The sequence below is a fragment of the Salmo salar genome, chromosome ssa24 (genome assembly GCF_905237065.1).
Source record: "Salmo salar chromosome ssa24, Ssal_v3.1, whole genome shotgun sequence".
In the NCBI taxonomy this organism is placed as follows: Eukaryota; Metazoa; Chordata; class Actinopteri; order Salmoniformes; family Salmonidae; genus Salmo; species Salmo salar.
Window position 1 is genome coordinate 20,392,163 of NC_059465.1, and position 22,019 is coordinate 20,414,181.

The window sequence follows — 22,019 nt, forward strand, 5'->3', positions numbered from 1 at the left end:
TGACATTATCTCAACCAGCTTCACCTGGAATGCTTTTCCAAAAGTCTTGAAGGAGTTCTCTCATATGCTGAGCACTTGTTATGAGGTAGTCTCCTGGAATGCATTTCAATGAACAGGTGTGCCTTGTTACATGCTAATTTTGTGGAATTTCTTTCCTTCTTAATGCGTTTGAGCCAACCAGTTGTGTTGTGACAAGGTAGGGGTGGTATACAGAAGATAGCCCTATTTGGTAGTCCATATTATGGCAAGAATAAGCAAAGAGCTACGACAGTCCATCATTACTTTAAGACATGAAGGTCAGTCAATTTCAAGAACTTTGAAAGTTTCTTTGCGTGCAGTCGCAAAAACCATCAAGAGCTTTGATGAAACTGACTCTCATGAGGACCACCACGGGAAAGGAAGACCCAGTGTTACCTCTGCTATAGAGGATAAGTTCATTGGAGTTACCAGCCTCCAAAATTGCAGCCCAAATAAATGCTTCACAGAGTTTAAGGAACAGACATCTCAACATCAACTGTTTATCAGAGGCTGCGTGAATCAGGCCTTCATGGTTGAATTGCTGCAAGGACACCAATAAGAAGAGACTTGCTTGGGCCAAGACATGGACATTAGACCAGTGGAAATCTGTCCCATCTCTTTTGCGCTTAGTGGGACTACCATTTGTTTTTCAACATGACAATGACCCAACACACCTCCAGGCTGTGTAAGGGCTACTTGACCAAGAAGGAGAGTGATGGAGTGCTGCATCAGATGACCTGGCCTCCACAATCACCTGACGTCAACCCAATTGCGATGGTTTGGGATGAGTTGGACTGCAAAGTGAAAGGAAAAGCAGCCAATAAGACTGTTGGAAAAGCATTCCAGGTGAAACTGGTTGAGAGAATGCCAAGAGTGTGCAAAGCAGTCATCTATGCAAATTGGTGGCTTCATTGAAGAATCTAAAATATATCTTGATAAAATAAAAAATAAAAAATCTTACTACATGATTCCATATGTGTTATTTCATAGTTTTGATGTCTTCACTATTATTCTATAATGTAGAAAATAGTAAAAATAAAGAAAAACCCTTGAACGAGTAGGTGTGTCCAAACTCTTGACTGGTACTGTATATATATCAGTATGTAAGGGATAATCAATGAGGGCCACAGTATGCGTTCTATCGAAAATAATGAACGATGTGGAAGGTGTGTGTCATGACACCCTAGCTGAGTGGAACTATTCTTTTCTGAGTTGATTATCCCTTTTATACCATGGCTATAATTTACCACATTTGCCGGTAAAAATGTGTTCAACATCCACTAAAGTAGCTAGCAAGTTTACTAGAGTGGTACAGTAGTTGCCATGGTAACCAAACAACTAAGACTTGCTAGTTTAGTTAACCAAACCGTCAGTCCTACCTTGCCATTATGAAAATCGAATTCAACAATGACAAATGTTTTCAATGCGACTTTTGCTTTCAAAAGCAGCTCAAACATAGAACATGTAAGAAGGAACTGTAGGCATTGAATTCTAACATGCAAATATACAGTGCATTATTTAAGCAATACGGCCAGGGGGGGGGTGTTGTATATGGCCAATATACCCCGGCTAAGGGCTGTTGTTACCATGACGCAATGCGGTGTGCCTGGATACAGCCCTTAGCCGTGGTATATTGACTATATACCACAAACCCCCGAGGTGCCTTATTAAGTGATAATGCCAGAGAAGCCGGTGTTTGGAGGATATATTGGCACGGGTATTGTTAGGCCCAAGACTAAGACCTCCAAACAACGGCTTCAAGGAGCTTATCACTCAATTAGGCACCTCAGGGATTTGTGGGATATGGCCAATATACCATGGCTGGGTATCCCTTTCCTACGCATGCCTTTGCTACGCACTTCTCAGTAGGTGGTATTCAGACTTACCTTGTGCAGGTGCGTAACAGGCTTTGCATGCATGGTTTCCTTGCACGCGCTGAATACATTTAATTCAACCACTGAAAACCCTCTCAACAGATTTTCTCATGGAGTTTTCATTCAATAAGGTTTTCAGTACATTTATCTGAAGCCATCCCTGTAAATTTGGTATACCTTTTTCATCTGAATTTCCTCGACAGACTCACTAGAATTTATGGAGAGAACGGTTCAGAATATTAAGGCTCAATGACAGAAAGCAAGTAAATACTCATTCATCTCCTTTTCAGCACCAATTAATATATTTAAAAATACTCTGATCTTGTTTTTACATTACATTTTAGTCATTTAGCAGACGCTCTTATCCAGAGCGACTTACAGTAGTGATTGCATACATTTCATTTAATTTCATGCATTTTTCTTTTGTACTGGCCCCCCGTGGGAATCGAACCCACAACCCTGGCGTTGCACACACCATGCTGGCGTTGCAAACACCATGCTCTACCAACTGAGCCTATTATTTAGGCTTAGGAAAGTATTTATGCCAAATACTTTTTAAAAATTGTTTTGGAGAGCCTTTATGCACAAAATATAATGGTGAATAAAAAATGCAGTTTGATTCATCCTGAAAGTTGCCATATTCAGTTGTTCAATACATTAAATATTGGAAGGTGAGAAAAGTGTACAATAGGGGTTGAACAGTAGTCCTATAAATCTACCCAAATAATCCTCACTAATCATGAAACGGTGATGACAACGCGCCAGCCGTCGTGAACTGTGCGCCAGGCTCCAGGGTTTAATTATGTGATACTGTCCGAGAAGCCGGTGTTTGGAGGATATATTGGCACTGGTGTTGTGCTTTGAAGGCATTATCACTTTTATACAACGGGTTACCAACATATTAAAAAAATGATTGACATATTTCATTAAAAACATTATTTTGTTGAATTTATTCATACTATTTCATCCTTCCACAATATATAGTCCCGAAATTAATCTAGGGTTGCTACCCAAGCTGGCTGGTCGTTTGTTCTATCGGTTCAGTTGCCAGAGACGCGACCCAGTCGTTCAGTCTTTTTGTTCTGTTTCTATAGAAGAGACCCAGTTGTTCGTTTTAAATGTTCCATTGCCATACTGGCTGGTAACGTTCATATTCCTTGCTTGCTAGCTAGCCAACTACGGCCAATATACAGTCACGTCAAACAGTGCAGCCAGAATAACAACAGTAGATGCATTTGTTTAAGCTGTTTTCTAGTGACATTTATTTAGACATATCCATAACATAACAGTGAACTGATGAGGCGCGATTTCGCCTGGCATAGAAAATGTTTCTCGTCAGGGCACTGTTGTTCAGAGGGAGCTAGCCAACAACACAGCTAATGCAATCACTTCAAACTGAAGCTGTAAAGACAGCAAATTAGCTGCACTTCGTTTCATTTGACCTTTTTCAACTGACATTTCTTTGTATATGTCCATAAAAATGATGCCAGCTGATTTAATGATTTCGACTGGCTGAGAAACGCTGCGTGTCTGTCTTGTCCCGACTCCCGACATGTTCATTACTATGGGACAGCTGGAGATCGAATTTGAATATTGAAACAATGCTGCAAATGTCGGAGATACAGACAGCAAGGTTTATACAAATATCTGCTGTTGACAACTAAATGTTAGTCTAAAAGAAATATGAGATGATGTATAGATGCTTTTTATAGTAGAGCTCATGTTTATAAATTGTCTTGCTGATGAGACAGTGGATTGCACAGAGTAAATAGGCATTTTAAAGTCATGGATTTAGCCAATGGTAACTTGTGGAATAGACATGTAATGTGGTTTTAACCAATCAGCATTCAGGATGAGACCCAGCCGTTGTGTAATTGCCATTATAAACTTGTTACCAACATAATTAGAGCAGTGGAAATAGATGTTTTGTCATACCCTTTGTATACCACGGTTTTTCAGCCAATCAGCATTAAGGGCTCGAACCACCCAGTTTATAAAGGGAAATAATGCATTCTCTAGAATGCCCTTCAAGCCATGGTATAAACATACAGTTGAAGTCGGAAGTTTACATACACTTAGGTTGTAGTCATTAAAACTCGTTTTTCAACCACTACACAAATTTCTTGTTAACAAACTATAGTTTTGGCAAGTCAGTTAGGACATCTACTTTGTGCATGACACAAGTCATTTTTTCAACAATTGTTTAAACACAGATTATTTCGCTTATAATTCACTGTATCACAGTTCCAGTGGGTCAAAGTTTACATACATTAAGTTGACTTTAAACAGCTTGGAAAAGTCCAGAAAATTATGTCATGGCTTTAGAATCTTCTGCTAGGCTAATTGACATAATTTGAGTCAATTGGAGGTGTACCTATGGATGTATTTCAAAGCCTACCTTCAAACTCAGTGCCTCTTTGCTTGACATCATGGGAAAATCAAAAGAAATCAGCCAAGACCTCAGAAAAAACATTGTAGACCTCCACAAGTCTGGTTCATCCTTGGGAGCAATTTCCAAATGCCTGAAGGTACCACGTTCATCTGTACAAACAATAGTACGCAAGTATAAACACCATGGGACCACGCAGCCGTCATACCGCTCGGAAAGGAGACACGTTCTGTCTCCTAGAGGTGAACGTACTTTGGTGTGAAAATTGCAGATAAATCCCAGAACAACAGCAAAGGACCCTGTAAAGATGCTGGAGGAAACAGGTACAAAAGTATCTATATCCACAGTAAAACGAGTCCTATGTCGACATAACCTGAATGGCCGCTCAGCAAGGAAGAAGCCACTGCTCCAAAACCGCCATTAAAAAGCCAGACTACGGTTTGCAACTGCACATGGGGACAAAGATCGTACTTTTTGGAGAAATGTCCTCTGGTCTGATGAAACAAAAATATAACTTTTTGGCCATAATGACCATCGTTATGTTTGGAGGAAAAAGGGGGACGCTTGCAAGCCGAAGAACACCATCCCAACTGTGAAGCACGGGGGTGGCAGCATCATGTTGTGGGGGTGCTTTGCTGCAGGAGGGACTGGTGCACTTAATTTTCCATCCTCATGATGTCATCTTGTGGATATATTGAAGCAACATCTCAAGACATCAGTCAGGAAGTTAAAGCTTGGTCGCAAATGGGTCTTCCAAATGGACAATGACCCCAAGCATACATCCAAAGTTCTGGCAAAATGGCTTATGGACAACAAAGTCAAGGTATTGGAGTGGCCATCACAAAGCCCTGACCTCAATCCTATAGAAAATTTGTGGGCAGAACTGAAAAAGCATGTGCAAACAAGAAGGCCTACAAACCTGACTCAGTTACACCAGCTCTGTCAGGAGGAATGAGCCAAAATTCTGCCAAATTATTGTGGGAAGCTTGTGGAAGGCTACCTAAAACGTTTGACCCAAGTTAAACAATTTAAAGGCAATACTACCAAATACTAATTGAGTGTATGTAAACTTCTGACCCACTGGGAATGTGATGAAAGAAATAAAAGCTGAAATAAATCATTGTCTCTACTATTATTCTGACGTCTCACATTCTTTAAATAAAGTGGTGATCCTAACTGACCTAAGACAGGGAAATTTTACTAGGATTAAATGTCAGGAATTGTGAAACTGAGTTTAACTGTATTTGGCTAAGGTGTATATAAACTTCCGACTTCAACTGTATATATACTAGTGCAAATGGTACAAGCACACAATTTCATTTTCTTTATTCAAGTACTTTACATAGAAATAACAAAAACAATTGCGTTACAACAAACTGAAGTGCCAAGTTAACAATGAGGGAAGTACATCTCCCCACCACAAAAGGATAATACATTTCATTACAATATTCAGAATTTATATTAGGACCTTATTATAAGGTAATAGAAAAACATGAAGTAAGACAATCCACAACATTTTCAACAAGACCTCTTGTTTTCTTAAAAAGAAAAAAAATCCCAGTGTGTTTTCCAAAATGTCCATATTTGTAGCTCCGCAGTTTGTCCCCTTTTACTTATGTTTAATGTTTTTGTTGTAATCATTATTTTCATGCATAATAAAATAATTTAGCACCACCTTTAGAACCTGAAGGTGGCTCTAAACATGGTTGGAACATTTTCGTGCACATGCAAACAAGAAGATATAATGAAAAGCAAACACAGGAGATAACAAAGAAACATTTCCCAAAACATTTCAGTGCCATCTACCAAAGATTAACCTACTCTAGTATGGACCACCTTGGAAATGTCTGGTACCATCCTCAAAATTAGCGTTTAGGATAGCAATCTATCATCATTTTAAATGTTTTGAATTTTTTGGTTATTATTATGAGATGAGCTGCCAGTCATTTATCCTGGTACAAAAGTGGTCATGGAGGTTTTCTGTGGAATGTTTACTTTCAGTCTTTTATGACCTTGCACAAAGGCAGCTTTACAGGGAGTAAATTAATGAGTAAACACAGACATCAGCACAGGGACGCCTTGAGCTGTAAGCTGACTGAGGTCACATTTACATTTTGTTACTTTTGTGGAGTTCTCATCGCATATTGTTCCTAATCACCCAACCTTGCATCCCAATTTGGCCCAAACATGGCTGTTAAGGTTGGCTCGAGTCCAGGATTGAGCAGAGAACTATCAGGATGATGAGAAGATATGAAGGGAGCTCTCTTATTTAAATCTCTTACACACTTAGCGTATCCTCTAAAATCATACCAGTTCAAGACAAATACAAAAAGGAAAACAGTCTTGAAAGTACTGTGTTCAGATCATATTGGACAAAGAAAGCACTATTGAATCATGATTCATGATGACAGTTTTTGATTTCAGACCTTTTTACAGTGTTTTTATATTTAACAGTAATGTGAAATAAAAATGTACAACTGTTATTGTAATATAGACCATACTTTTACACTGTGAAATTTGCATTAGTCAGACAGATGACAACATCCCCTTGTAATTACGTCTTTGGGTGACAGATGGAAATATGTTGGCGTATTCTCCTCTCTTCCGAGCAAAACTTCAAATCTTCTCACCGAGAGCTAGATAAACACAGTATTCTTTAAAACCAAACCTCATTCACCATAAACTTAACATTTGAACCCTCACATATGAGCATCAAATGCACAGGGCTGCCATATGATCTCTGAAAACTGTCTTTGTTATTCTACTCATACTACAAGGCTTTGTTGCTGAACCATGTTAGCTGAATGAAAAGGTACAGAATAAGTCCATGTGCCCTTAAAAAATGAAGTCATCATTCTAAACCAGAAGAGGATGAAACAATATCCCAAATCAGCAAATAATGTCTACACCAAATCTTGTTCCACTGAATAAAAATATAAACGCAACATGTAAAATGTTGGTCCCATGTTTCATGAGCTGAAATAAAAGATCCCAGAAATGTTCCATACACACAAAAATATTATTTTTCTCAAATTTTGTGCACAAATTTGTTTACATCCCTATTACTGAGCATTTCTCCTTTGCCAAGATAACCTATCCACCTGACAGGTGTGGTATATCAAAAAGCTGATTGAACGGCATGATCATTACACAGGTGTACCTTGTGCTGGGGACAATACAAGGCCACTCTAAAATGTGCAGTTTTGTCACACAACACAATACCACAGATTTCTCAAGTTTTGAGGGAGCATGCAATTGGCATGCTGACTGCAGGAATGTCTATTAGAGCTGTTGCCAGAGCATTGCATGTTCATTTCTATACCATAAGCTGCCTTCAACGTCGTTTTAGAGAATTTGTCAGACCACGTGTACCATGCTAGCCCAGGACCTCCACATCCAGCTTCTTCACTTGCGGAATCGTCTGAAACCAGCCAACCGGACAGCTGATGAAACAGAGGAGTATTTCTTTCTGTAATAAAGCCCTTTTGTGGGGGAAAAATTAATTCTGATTGGCTGGGCCTGGCTCCCAAGTGGGTGGGCCTATGTCCTCCCAGGCCCACCCTTGGCTGCACCCCTGCCCAGTCATGTAAAATCCACAGATTAGGGCCTAATTAATTTATTTCAATTGGCTGATTTCCCACTCAGTAAAATGGTTGCATATTGCATTTATATTTTTGTTCAGTATAGATTGTATTTGCCCTTTCCACCTGTGAGCCAATCCCGTCTCAGCTGTTGAGAATTTCATCCCTTCAATTACCCAGAGAAGTTAAGATGGATACACTTGCTTATGCACACACTTTTAACATTAAAGGCCATAACTGAATATTCCAAGCCATACATACAGTTTTGTACACTTCACTTAGCTTAAGGCAAATCCCAGTTCAAATGATACATGTTTTGAATCAATACAGACCAGTGTTATTTTAGTATCATTATAGATGGACTGTAATCATCTACATTCCCCTTCTATATCGTTTATTTTTCCACTTACTACTATTCACTTGCTAACTAATCATGATCAGTGAACTATCCTTTTTAAATTCCTACCATTCATCAAACTAGCTCAAGCAAAGTCCCGGAAATATTAATAATTGGCACCAGGAATACAACTGTCCTAAAATGCACTTCAGAAAGAAATTGATTTAAATAATAAGTGAGATGATACTGTATGTGTGAACTCGCCAAGTCTGTCAGACAATGCAAGGGGTCTGTTCATTTACCCATTTACAGTAGATGAACTGGAGAAAGACACTCTGGGGCCAAATTAATTGGAAAATAAGTGGCCACTTGCCAGGAAGCCTAGCAATGAAAACCAGTTTGCACAGGAAAGAGGAAATGTGGCCTTGGAAGCACATTGGAGAATGCTGTAATTTAGTGAGCAATGGATTTATAAATCCTTGTTTTTGACCTTTGTTGAAATTTTCAATCAAGATTTGTGAAAGTTTTTGCTATCAGGCACAGCTGTTATGACAATAAGTAATCCATATCAAACACACAGAGAACACATTTGACTGTGGTGCATTAATTATCGCGCACAGGACCAGGTGGGACAGGAGGGGTAAAATAACTGCCCTTTCAGGGGACATCAGAGAAACACCAAGACCAAAGCTGACTAGAGCATTGAGCACAGTGAAGACAACAATCAAATGTAGTGGATCAATTCCCAATCAGTTTGGATTTACATCCCTCAAATGAATTGTAGTACATTATTACCTATACATTGTTATCATTAATAAGATTATATGATTTGACTTATTTGACTACTTGTTTAATGATTTTATATATTTGACACACATATGAGTGCATTTTTTGAATCAGTGTGACCCAAGATTATTGTAAGAAATGTATTTATCTGAATCTAAAGTAATTCAAGTAGCGTAGTCTTCAGTCAATGCCAGACTTGCCACTTGTAAGACTATATATTGCATACTGATATTGCCTTACTGATATAAAAATCCATGTGGATAGTGAAAAATGTTGCATACTGTGTACTAGGCTTATTTTTTTCAATATATTTGTCTGAACTTTGGAATCCATACATTACAGGTTTGTTTGCAATTGAAATACAAAGATTTATGTTCAGATTTTTGTTTATTTAGTTTAAGAACACATTAGTGTTTCCTCAAACCACTTTCTGCTAAGAACCCTATAGTTGGTACAAATAATATTAGATAGTTTTGAAATGGAAGATAATGAACCCCATTTGGCACTGTGTTAATGCTCAAAAGTATTTTGCAATGACTTGTGTTCACAAAACTTTCTGCATTATCATTACTTTACAAGAAGCATTTTAAGACACCTTCTGCACAAGCATTCAGTCAATAAGAAATGTGTGTATGTATACATTTGTTTTTATATATAGTACGTCTACATACACATGCATACAAATGCACAATTTAATACTGAAGTATATGGTGCCTTTGACAGTCTGAGTATAAAAGTTGAAGTACCTGTATATATCTCTCACTATACAAAAAATAATAATCATTTTAAATTCAGGATCTCTCAAAATAGTAGGAGGTGTAAACATGGCAATACCATGTAGATTCTATAGTACTTAGAGATGTTGCTCATTGTAACAATATGCAAAACATTTTACAATATCTCTAATTACATGAATATAACTGGCAGGTCTCAGTGAACGCACATATAAAAGGCATCTCTGCTGTTATTCAGAAATGTTGTTGACTTGCAGTATAGATGCAGGTATTTCAATGTTTCAGTCTTACTCTCTGCGCTCTTAGCATTTCACTTCAAGTTTGGTCGAGTGTGTCTTTAAATACACATATAAATGTGACCAAGGGGAACCCTTGGAAGATAGACGGTAATATATATTTTTTTAAAGCAACATAAGCACTAAACTTAAAATATAGATTTTTGTTTTATCTTGGGTATCTTAATAAGCTTTCTGTCATGGATTTGTGTAATTTGTAGTGAATATGTTACATTCTTCATCAGTTCATGAAGATTTAGCATTAATGTTGCAATCCATTTTATTTAGTGTGCATCAGACGACAATAGATTACCACCAAAGACTAGTCCATTGAACACAGGATCGGGTTTGGATGGACAAAACCAATGATTCATGTGTTTTTTTATGCTGATGTTTTTGAGTTTATAGCAAAAGGATTTTGACCAACTGAGTTGTAACTGTGATACTTATAATTGCTCAAATTATAATAAAATAACAATGTTTTGTATTTTGTGGCTAACGTTAACAATCTGCCTTAAATCAATGTCGGAAACATAGTTTATGTCTTTGTAATGTTTGGTTAATCCCAGGCACAATTAAGAAAACAAACTTAGCAGTATTATCCAAAAACGTTTGGCACATTCTTTTGAGAAACAATAATAATAATAAAAAAATGTGTAAAAAAGTATTTTACAACAAAAGGACAAGGCAATGGAAAGTGCAGCAAATAAGGTATCAACAACAGTACACAAATACAACCAATTGCACTTTTAAACAACCAGATGAAATAAATGCATACATCCCAAACATAGCTCACCTTATTCTACGCCCAGTTGTAATTCAATCTAAACCCAAATTATACTTTTTTTGAATCCCATCACATCCAAGGTTTTTGGTGAATTTCTCAGAAAACACAATACATGATAAAGTATGACTTCAGAAACTTAAATTTCATTATCAAAGATATGCCATGTCCGCTTGGACAGCCGATGCCATGATGCCCCTCTGCTTGCAAACATTCACACGGTTGCTGTCCCTCCCGTCTATGTCCTCTTCTTCCCCTACTCTTACAAGATAACATCTCCAAATAGAGGAGGGAAATATTACATGGAAATAAAAATGAAGAGAGATGGAGTGTAAGAGAAAAATAGAGAGAAAGAGTCACCTATTTGTCTCATTGTGGATAGGATCCCTCCCTCCCCAGTCTTATGTTAGGGCATGGTGATGGTCCATCCTAAGCACAGGTAGTGACAGTCATGATGTTGCCACTGCTGGGCCCCCCACTGCCACCACAGGAACTGGGGGGTGAGCTGTGGCTGCCAGCCGCTCCACTCCCCTTGTCGGCCGGTTTCTTGTCCTTCTGCTTGAGGTGAACTTTGGCATGTCTCTTGCGCTCATCACTCCGGGCAAACTTGCGTCCACAGAATTCACAGGAGAAGGGCTTCTCGCCCGTGTGCGTGCGGATGTGGGTAGTCAGGTGGTCGCTTCGGCTGAAGGAGCGCATGCATATGCGGCACTGGAAGGGTTTGTGACCCGTGTGGATACGGAGGTGGCGTGTCAATTCATCTGAACGGGAGAAGCGTCTGTCACAGTTTTCTGCTGGGCAGGCATGTGGCCGCTCATGCACAGGGGTTTTGCTGGGCCGGTTTGGGTACTTCCGTGGTCGGATTGGTTTGAGTGTTAGTGTCTGTGGTGGCTGGTGGTGCTGAGGAGCATGCTGCTGCCCGCCCATGAAACCTGGATGAATCTGCTTGTCTTTGAATGCGCGAATGGTCTCTAGTGGTGTGATGGGTGGGGGGTTGACACGAATGGGGTCCATGGACTGGAAGGGCTTGTGCTCCATCATGCCAACCTCACCCTGATGATGGAAGAGGTTATAGTCTGGGATCATAGAGAAAAGGCTCCCGTCCATGGAGGGCTTGGAGGTGGTGTGGTAGTCATTGCTGGGGTAGCCGAGGGTAGTGCTGGTAGCAGGACTGTGGTGGAAGGAGACCTGATCCTGGTACAGCTCGCTGCAGGTGGAATAAGCAGGCAGTGGCGGACCATAGACCTGCTCCATATCTGAGGACTGGCCGCCCATGCTGGCTCCAGAGGACGATGTCTGTGTGGTGATAGTGCCAGGCGACGGGGAGACGCCCAAGATCCCAGCACTTACTAAACTAATGATATTGTTGTCTGAACACCAGCCAGAGCCCCCCATTCCACCCGACGGAGGAGTATCGAAGGCAAACTTCCCCAAATAGGTGACAGGCTGCCCGCTGCGGCTGGACTGGAAGCTAGAGCCGTACTGGATCTCTGCATTTCCCTTATCACTTCCCATCCCCAGATCCATGATATTATCTGGATGAAAGGGAAACAAATTGAAGTAGAGTGTCAATGAATAGTTCACCCAGCTGTTATAACATGTTAGAAACCTGTTAGAAAAAAAACATACGTGAAAGTGTGCAGTACTACTAGTACAGAAAAGTTTATTGAGTCTAGAAGCTACTAGACTATGATAAATATGAACCTGCTTGATATTTCAGTCAGAGTCCTTGATTAGTCCGAAATTCAGCTTCTCTGCATATCTCTGCAAATAGTCTGCCAAGAAGAAATCTTAAAACAAAGCCGTCCAATCCAGTTCATTAGGAAAAAGTGAGCGGTGGTGTCAGACCTGCAAGTTTATCGACTGACTTGTGCATCTGAGACAATGCTCTCTCTCTCAGATCCCACAAGCTCTCATAAATCAAGACCTAAACACCCCCCTTTGATCCAGTCATTGTATGTCCCACAGGAGGACAGCCACAGTGAATGGCAAGATCTGATTCCCTCACAACAGGGCGTAAGCCAGACACCACTGCCAGCACTCTCACAGATACATGTATGTCCAATGTACTGTAGCTGCATGGGTTTTAGCAGAACATGAAATCTACACAAAATGAGCAAATTGAACTGTAAAGTGTACTTCCTACTCAGATCACTTGGTCAGCTACAGTGAACGCACATTCGGCCATAGAAATTCACATTTGGTCTTCTAGCTAAATGTTATGTTCACAGTAACTTTCTTGTTTCTTTCACTTTTGTCAATGTGTTTTTTACTAGTACTGTAGTAGCCTATCTTAGGTATATGTGGCAGCATTACAATTATTAAATGTCATATCAGACACCTGCAATGAAAATATCCAAATGAATGCAGTTCTGAGATGGCACAGTTGTGTGCAGAGATTTTAACCGGTTTTGTGCAGACATTTTGAAAGAATTCATACATCATCAGACATAGCCTATATCAGCCCATCATTCAAGTTGCAATAAATTATACACAGGGGTGGTTATATATTCAGTCCCAGTAATTACTGTCTGTTTACCAGAATTTGGCTAAGGGCAAAGCATGATGAAACAAACAAAACCAAAACTACATATGTTTCACACAACTATTGAACACATGATGTAAATAAAAAACCTTTTGGCAAAGAAAACAAGCCTAAAAATAGCAAATGCTTAGGTGTGTGTGTTTTAGACATTAGGCTATATGAATACAAGGCAGCCATTATATCTTGCTGTAATCTTCCTCAATATTTTGACTTGAACATTTAAGCAGTGTCACAGATATTGCTCTCAAGTGAGCTGGTGTTATTGCTTTGGTGGTGAATATTGTGAGAGAACACCACTTGCACAAGGGACCAAACACCTGACTCTAGAGGTATCAAATAGGTACTTCAAAATGTTGCTCATCATAGTCAATAGTTATCAAAAATATATGTGATTTAAATGAGAATATGTAGTCAGATATTATATGTAATGAACATGTCACATTATAATTTATTGATGACTACCTGGTAAACCTGGTAAACACCTGGCTAACCTAATTGTGAGACATGTAAAGGGTTTCCATCTCTTTCATGACTTTTGCCAGAAATGTATTGATTAGTTATAAAAAAAGCATGCTGTTATCTCTGGAGTATCGAGAGGTGATACTTATATCACAGCAAATGTAATTTTAAGGGATTGGCAAACACTACTGGACTAAGTCACGGGGATGTGTAATGATAGAATATAACTATATCAATATTATAATTAGAAGTGGTTGGTGCTGTGTTTTCAGTCATTTGAAAGGTTATTTACAATTTCTAATTATTCATCTACATTTACTTTGAAAATTAATAGGCCTAACATATTGACAAATAACAAATGTCCATAGATATTCGATTATCAGAATAGATCATATTAGGACAATTTTAACCATACACTGACGAACCTCTAAAGAGTAATGCCACTTCAGCTGGCTATATACTTCTGTATAGTGAAATAATTAGACTACTTTACTGTACTATATTTAATTATTAAATATTGTATAGGCCTTTATCTTTATCTTGCCGCTAACAACTCCAACAACAATTATTTAATGTCAAATATATTAATTTCAGTAGGCTACTATACAATTGTCATTCCTCACCTGTTGATGTCCAAGAGGTCCAATTGAAATGTGCTACAGCTGTATATAGCCTACTGTCGGCTGTAAATTTGAATAAAATCTGTTGGTGTGTCGGAAGCATATTGATCTGAAAACATGTATGCGCTGCTATTGCTATCAAGGATCGTGTCAATGATTATATAAAAGTGCTTCTTCTAAACTTCATTTTGGAATTGACAAACCCTTGCACTCAATTTAAACAGAATTAATTGTATGACACACATCTCTACAAATCAAAGTTGCTGTCATCTGGAGACTTGCGTTCAAATGAGAGCAAACAAATACATTATCTTCATAGATTTTTAGCTATATGTAGCCTAATCGTTGTAAAGCCTACAGTCTACGGCTATGGGCATGGGCAAGTTTGAAAATCAACGTCTGTCAAACGCCCACTTTACAGTGGATGGCCATGCCACTCATAGTCCAATCCAAAAATATCCTCTAAATTGTCAATAAATACACAAACAGTGATGAATTAATTAATGTAATGTTAGCTAGAAATAATGAATGTCTTATGCACAGGCCATGTATGCAATGTTGTTTTGGTTACAGTGGCACATTTATTTATGGACTATCAACACAACGGTGGCTTTATCATGGTTCAATTTAAGTTAACAAAAAATATGTAGGCCTATCCACATTAATTTATGTTTTTGTTTGGTGATTACATTTTAATCTATGAACAATTTTTAAATCTATGAATTTTTCGCCAATTTGTGCGTTTTACTTTCACTTTAAAGACATGCCAATCATTTTGGGTAAGCAGAGCAGATAAGTTAATGTTAGGCCTATTTACATTACTGTTTGACCTTACATGCAAATAAAAGTTCGTGAAATTGTGACAGTAGCCAGGGAAACTCATAGGCTTGGACATTGTTACGCATATTTCTGGTATAAAAGCTTGCCTCTTATAATATGGTTAACACTAACAGTTACAGCACTTGTTTTACATGTAATCGAAATAATAGTAGCCAACCATTGTGAAAAATGCTTTAAAAAACGAAGTATTCAATCGAGATCGATTATGTGCGTAACAGCCCGAAGCGCAAACAGGTGCCTGGATGATGGTCGTTGCGCGCGCTCCAAGACAACTGTTGCGGTGCTTGCATGATCTCCACAGCTGAGACGCGCTGTAGTTACAACAAATCCTGGATAGAACATAATCCAATCACATCCCAAATAAAGTAAACTATGCTTACCTGTATTCATTTGCGTGTAGTGGTTTATAGAATCCGTATTGGTGAAAATGTTCATAGACGTCGGAATGTCCTCTTCTGGGTAAAGACTGTCAGGAATCGTGTTTATTAAACTGCTCATGGTAAGAGGGAGCTTGTCCGCCAGTTTCCCTGTCATAGCAGTTATTTAGTCTGACATAAATGGCAACGTGCAGGTATCCGAATAGAAAAATACACAGTAGATGATGATCTATAAGTGTTAGAGAGTGGAGAAAAAAGATCCTAGATGTTGTATCCAAGTTCCCTTCAGAGACAGCGTTGATATCTCTCCTTTGAGATATAGTAGAGCTTAACTATCACAGGCTATTGTTATTAATATAATTACAATGAGACCTGTCATTACCTTCTTGTTTGCATGTTGTGTGTTTAAAGTCTGTGAATCAATGAAACGGTGGTGGTGGTTTCACAAGCGTAGCGCTGCTCTGTATTGCTCGGATAGGGAACTCCAGCGCTTGCTGGTATTAAATAGGGGGACGGAACATTTATGTGACGTAGATGACCATTTATGGATACACAAAGCCAGACCGTACACAACACGTCACCAATGGAAGCACCTCATAGTGGAACATTATGCTGCATTCATAATCTAATGGGAATGTGGTATTTACCATATATGACTGGGAAAAAACACTTGAAACCCCTCCAACTAGTAGGCCTATTAGGAACTCGTTTATCATCCCTGACCTCCGACTTCTCCCACATGGTTAACTCTGACATAACCCACAAAAGAAATTACCTGGACAACAGCATTTTCGGCAGTTAAATGCAACTCCCAATTTTTTTTTTTTTATAAATCGCAATCTATTAGTACGGTTTTTGAACACTATAATTTGTGTGCGAGCATGATAGCTGTAGCCTACTTTTATTTATGGTTGACGCAGCTGGTTTGCCATTAGCTAATCAGCGTTTCTCAACGAGTTCAAAGCACGTGAATGCATCGAACTGGAATTTAATACTTCAAATTTGGAAATTACCACCTTCCCACTTGGTTATAAACACAGCATTATAGTCTGTTGCAGGAAGACATGTTGAAGCGACGGCTCAGCTCTGTGGAGCGAAGCCTGTGTTGGTCTGCTATGAAGCGGATCATGATTTCCTCATTGTGCAGTCGGCTACTTTGCTACCTGTTGACGAATTCACATTAATATAAAATGTTCAACTATGTGGGATAGCTTTGTAATGAAGCATGTTGTTTGATATGAGGTATTGCATTCGTCTTGTCCTCGAGAACACATTTCACTTTTATCCTTTGTCATATTAGAACACGCAACTGGACCACGCGTCAGAATCATGCTAGTCAAAATGACATTGGAATCATCATTCATGTCTAAAGCTGCTTTTGCCGAAACATCGCAATTATTCCTTCTTAGATAAAAAGTTAAATATTCCGGCCTTTACCTACTCAACCAGTTGAATCCATTCACAATACTGGTGCCGGTGACAACTGTGCGTAAAAGTATGGTGAGGGCATGTCAGCTCTTCTCTTGAAATCTGGAAATGTTTTAGCGTGATTTAAGTCATGAATACTATTTTCACATCTTAAATGTATGTAGGGTGTTATACACATGTATTGCATCATTACACATGATAGTAAAATTAAAATAATGGCTTTATAGCCTACAATATCAGTATGGAGACAAAGATTTTAGGGATGTACAATACAATTCAGACTTTTGACTAGAGTGGGCTCAATGTCCCCAACGTGTGTGTCTCTTGTCTTAATGTTGCACCACACTGGCTTCTTGACGTTGACCTGTATACAGTACAGCGGTCCTGCTCGAACTTGTCCTCCCTTTATTACATTTTTTCTTTTTAAATATGAGAAATTTCATCCATACACCGTCAATGATGACACATAGTTTGCCCAACATAACGCACAGGGGTTTGATTGTCCTTCTACTCTTTAAAACTCCTTTCATGCAACAACATTCGCTTACAAAGACAGTAATTGTCAGAGTTAATAGCATGTAAATATTGCAAGCGCTCCGTGAATCCACAGACTTGCTCTGACTTTGAGAGCCAAGTTGCCGCTAAAGTGGAAACTCCAAATAAGGCATTGATCCGGCACCGCCCCTTGTCTGTATTTGGTTATTAAAGTTCCGGTTAAGCCACTGGTAGGTGGAAAATAGATCGGAACCCACAGACATTAAAGGAACCACAGACGACAAAACGTCATGGGTCATAATTCACCAATTTGAGGAACCTGAAAGACAAAATGTTGTGTTTCTTACCTAATTAATATACAATCCCTTGTTTGTATTACTTGATAGAACTGTTTGAAAATGTCCATATGACAGTGTGGGCTTAGTAGGCTTGTGAATTCACCTCTATAGGACACTGACTACTATTGGGCTATTACTAAGATGCTACTACCACTATACTGATGACAATAACAATAGTATGGCCAGACAAACATAACTGGCAACATATTCAAATCATTATTTTCATATTCAAATCATTCTAAACTCTCAATAATGCTGAGTGATATATATAATCACATTTGTTTAAAGAAAAAGTGGTGGACATTTCTGAGCTTGATTATTTAAGAATGAGAGATTAAACAGTCTTTTATTAGCTCACAGACACTCCTAATAAACTGAACATAGAGTGTGTGGGTGAAAGTCTGAATCACGCTCAGTGTGTTAGGGGCTTTTTACTAACAGAACGCACAGGGATGACCTGTGTCCCATCCCTCTACAGGCTATGTGGAACAGTCAGTGAGTAGGTGAGCCATGGGGTGACAAATTGTCATCTGTGGATTATTTTCAGTGTCCTCACTGCACTATAAATACAGTCAGATCAGGGATATTAAGAGTTATCTGAGTTATCTGGATTACATTTTCTCTAGGGGAGGCAGGTAGCCTAGTGGTTAGAGTGTTGGGCCAGTAACCGAAAGGCTGCTGGATCGAATCCCTGAGCTGACAAGGTAAAAATCTGTCCTTCTGCTCCTGAATAAGGCAGTTAACCCCAGGCAGTTAACCCCAGAATTTGTTCCCTGGCTGTCATTGTAAATAAGAATTTGTTCTTAACTGACTTGCCTAGTTAAATAAAGGTAAAATAAAAAAATACATATAGTTTCATTGAAGCAAGCAACACTGGACCCTGCATGAGAGCACCAGCTGTTCCAGGATGACTGTGTGATCGCCGTAGCCGATGTAAGACCTTAAAATAGGTTAACATTCACAAGGCTGCAGGGCCAGACGGATTACCAGGACACATACTAAGAGCATGCGTGGACCAGCTGGCAAGTGTCTTCACTGACATTTTCAACCTCTCCCTGACCTACATGTTTCAAGCAGACCACCATAGTCCCTGTGCCCAAGAATGACCAAGGTAACCTGTCTAAATTACTATCGCCCCTTAGCACTCACATCTGTAGTCATGAAATGCTTTGAAAGGCTGGTCATGGCTCATATCAACACCATCATCCAAATAAGAGCATCTTCACTGGCTGCATCCTGCTTGGTATGGAAAGTGTTTGGCATCTGACCGCAAGGCACTACAGAGGGTAGTGCCTACGGCCCAGTACATCACTGGGGCCAAGCTACCTACCATCCAGGACCTCTATACCAGGTGGTGTCAGAGGAAGGCCTTACAAATTGTCAAAGACTCCAGCCACCCAAGTCATTGACTGTTCTCTCTCCTACCACACGGCAAGCAGTACAGGTGCGCCAAGTCTGGGACAAAAAGGCTCCTGAACAGCTATTACCCCCAAGCCAAAAAACTTCTGAACAGTTAATCAAATGGCTAATCAAATTCGCATTGACCCCTTGTTTTTTTTGTTTTTTTTTACTGACATTCATGTACTGGCTCTATGCACACTCACTGGACTCTTCACACACACTCACACATACTGTAGACACATTTTCACACTCTTCACATATGCTGCTGCTACTCTGTGTGATATCTATCCTGATTGCCTAGTCACATTTATCCCTACCTACCTGTACATATTACCTCACATACCTCAACTACCTTGTACCCCTGCACATTGACTCGGTACCGGTAGTCTTTGTGTATAGCCTCATTATTGTTGTTATATTGTGTTACTATTTCTGTAATGATGTGCGATGAGAGTCGGGAAGGAAGTTCAGGGAGTGAGTGTTTCAATAAATATACGGAACATAATACAAAACAAGAAACTCGAACAGCACACAGACATGAAACAGAAACAATGACGCCTGGGGAAGGAGCCAAAAGGAGTGACATATATAGGGCAGGTAATCAAGGAGGTGATGGAGTCCAGGTGAGTGTCATAATGCGCTGATGTGCGTAATGATGGTGACAGGTGTGCGCCATAACGAGCAGCCTGGTGACCTAAAGACCGGAGAGGGAGCACACATGACAATTTCCTTTAAAAAAAATACATTTGCCAATCTTGTGTTACTTTTAACTCTGCATAGTTTGGAAAGGACTCGTAATTAAGCATTCACGATAAAGTCTTCACCTGTTGTATTCGGTGCATGTGACAAATACAATTGGATTTCCTTTGATTTGTATTATTTTTATGTATTATTTATTTAACCTTTATTTAAACAGGTAGGCCAGTTGAGAAGAAATTCTCATTTACAACTGCAACCTTAACTCCGAACAAGAAGTCTGAGTCTGAAAATAAATGTGAAAGGAAATAAATCACGGTGTTTTTAAACCAGATGTGAATGGGAATATATGTTATTTATTTGACTCCCTTAACTGATAGGTCATAGCCCTTTAGCAGAGGCCCACAAAGATGTATGTGTCTAGTAGCACAGGTGGAAAGCAGTGTCAAAGCAGTGTCATTGCACCTCCCTCTAGTAAATGGCCAACGGTTATTTTACGGATGCAAACCAGTGAGGGAGTTCCCTTTGAACTAGAACACCATGAGGACCAGACTCCCTGCCCCCCCAAACCCTTTCCTCTGGGGAAGCCTTTGTATGTGGTGGAGAGAGGAAACTGGGCCAGCTGGAATATGATAGCTACCTGTTGTATTTCCTAGACGTCCAGGTACATGAGGTGTCACAGTGCGGGAAGCAGCATGCATGGTGGTAGCAACGCGTTACATCACCTGGACCAGAGCTCCCTGTCTGGTTTGCATATAGGGATTCCGTGGAAGCACCGGCTTGTCCCAGTTCATTTTAATACTGTGTGGAAATATACAAAGGCACTATGGATATATAATCAAATTAGTTTACTTTTTTTCCATCTCAGGGGGACCAATTCAAATGTCTGTTCCTCGTTCTTGTATCCAAAGAACAGTAGCCTACTTATTCCTTACAGTAGGAAAAATATGATTTATACAAGTTATGAAACAGCAATAAAAGTTGCCCAACACCAATATTTATTTTACCATAAGGGTTCTAACACTGAATTTATACATTGTGTTGCTAGGTAAGATTGCTCATATTGCTAAAATAATATGATTTTCATACATTGGTATCATCAAGACAAAACTATGAATCAACATTTCAATCATAGGGCCTAATCTAATTTCAATGTCCATGGTGAGAATAAGAAAATGCATGGCTAGATTTGACACAAGAACCTCCTAGTGCATGATATCAGAGGACAAAGGCTATGCATTTATTGTAAACTTTCATAAGTCATTGTTATGATCAGTAACCACAGCATGCAGTCTGAGAGCAGTTTAAAATGCCATGCCTTGAAATACACACACCTACGGCCCCAGGGTTTCTGTGATGAGTCAAAAAGAATATTCTTCCCACATGGCAAGAAAGTATGAGTGAGTGTCACATAGTAAATTAGTGTTTTTGACTTCCTGATAAAAAATATTTTTGACTCCCATAAATGGCCGGTGACGCAACTGGACCGAGCGTCAAAGTCATGCTGGTCAAATTTACATTAGAATCATCATTCATACATAACGCTGCTTTTGCCAAATCATCGCAATTATTCCTTCTGAGATAAAAAGTAAAATATTCCGGCCTTTACCTACTCAACCAGTTGAATCCATTCACAATACTGGTGCCGGTGACAACTGTGCGTAAAAGTATGGTGAGGGCATGTCAGCTCTTCTCTTGAAATCTGGAAATGTTTTAGCGTGATTTAAGTCATGAATACTATTTTCACATCTTAAATGTATGTAGGGTGTTATACACATGTATTGCATCATTACACATGATAGTAAAATTAAAATAATGGCTTTATAGCCTACAATATCAGTAAGGAGGCAAATAAAGATTTTAGGGATGTACAATACAATTCAGACTTTTGATTAGAGTGGGCTCAATGTCCCCAACTTGTGTGTCTCTTGTCTTAATGTTGCACCACACTGGCTTCTTGACGTTGACCTGTATACAGTACAGCGGTCCTGCTTCAACTTGTCCTCCCTTTATTTAAAAATAAAGTCTGAGAAATTTCATCC

At 39.2% G+C, this 22,019-nt stretch overlaps 1 protein-coding gene across 1 annotated transcript; it reads right to left on the reverse strand.

Annotated features, from left to right (window-relative positions):
• Nucleotides 1–5,592: 5,592 nt before the first annotated feature.
• LOC106585589 (early growth response protein 3) lies at nt 5,593–16,117 on the reverse strand. Its single transcript, XM_014171969.2, has 2 exons — nt 15,623–16,117; nt 5,593–12,313 (listed from the first exon to the last, which is right to left on the reverse strand). The coding sequence occupies exons 1-2, from the start codon at nt 15,774–15,776 to the stop codon at nt 11,208–11,210; spliced, it is 1,260 nt and encodes a 419-aa protein (XP_014027444.1). The 5' UTR covers nt 15,777–16,117; the 3' UTR covers nt 5,593–11,207.
• Between the last annotated feature and the right edge of the window lie 5,902 nt (nt 16,118–22,019).

Bases quoted from the DNA above. Each gene is read 5' to 3' on its own strand.
- LOC106585589 (XM_014171969.2), bottom strand. From the start codon at position 15,776: ATGACAGGGAAACTGGCGGACAAGCTCCCTCTTACCATGAGCAGTTTA. The intron at 12,314-15,622 runs GTAAGCATAGTT...CCTTTCATCCAG, and splicing joins CTACACGCAAATGAATACAG to ATAATATCATGGATCTGGGG.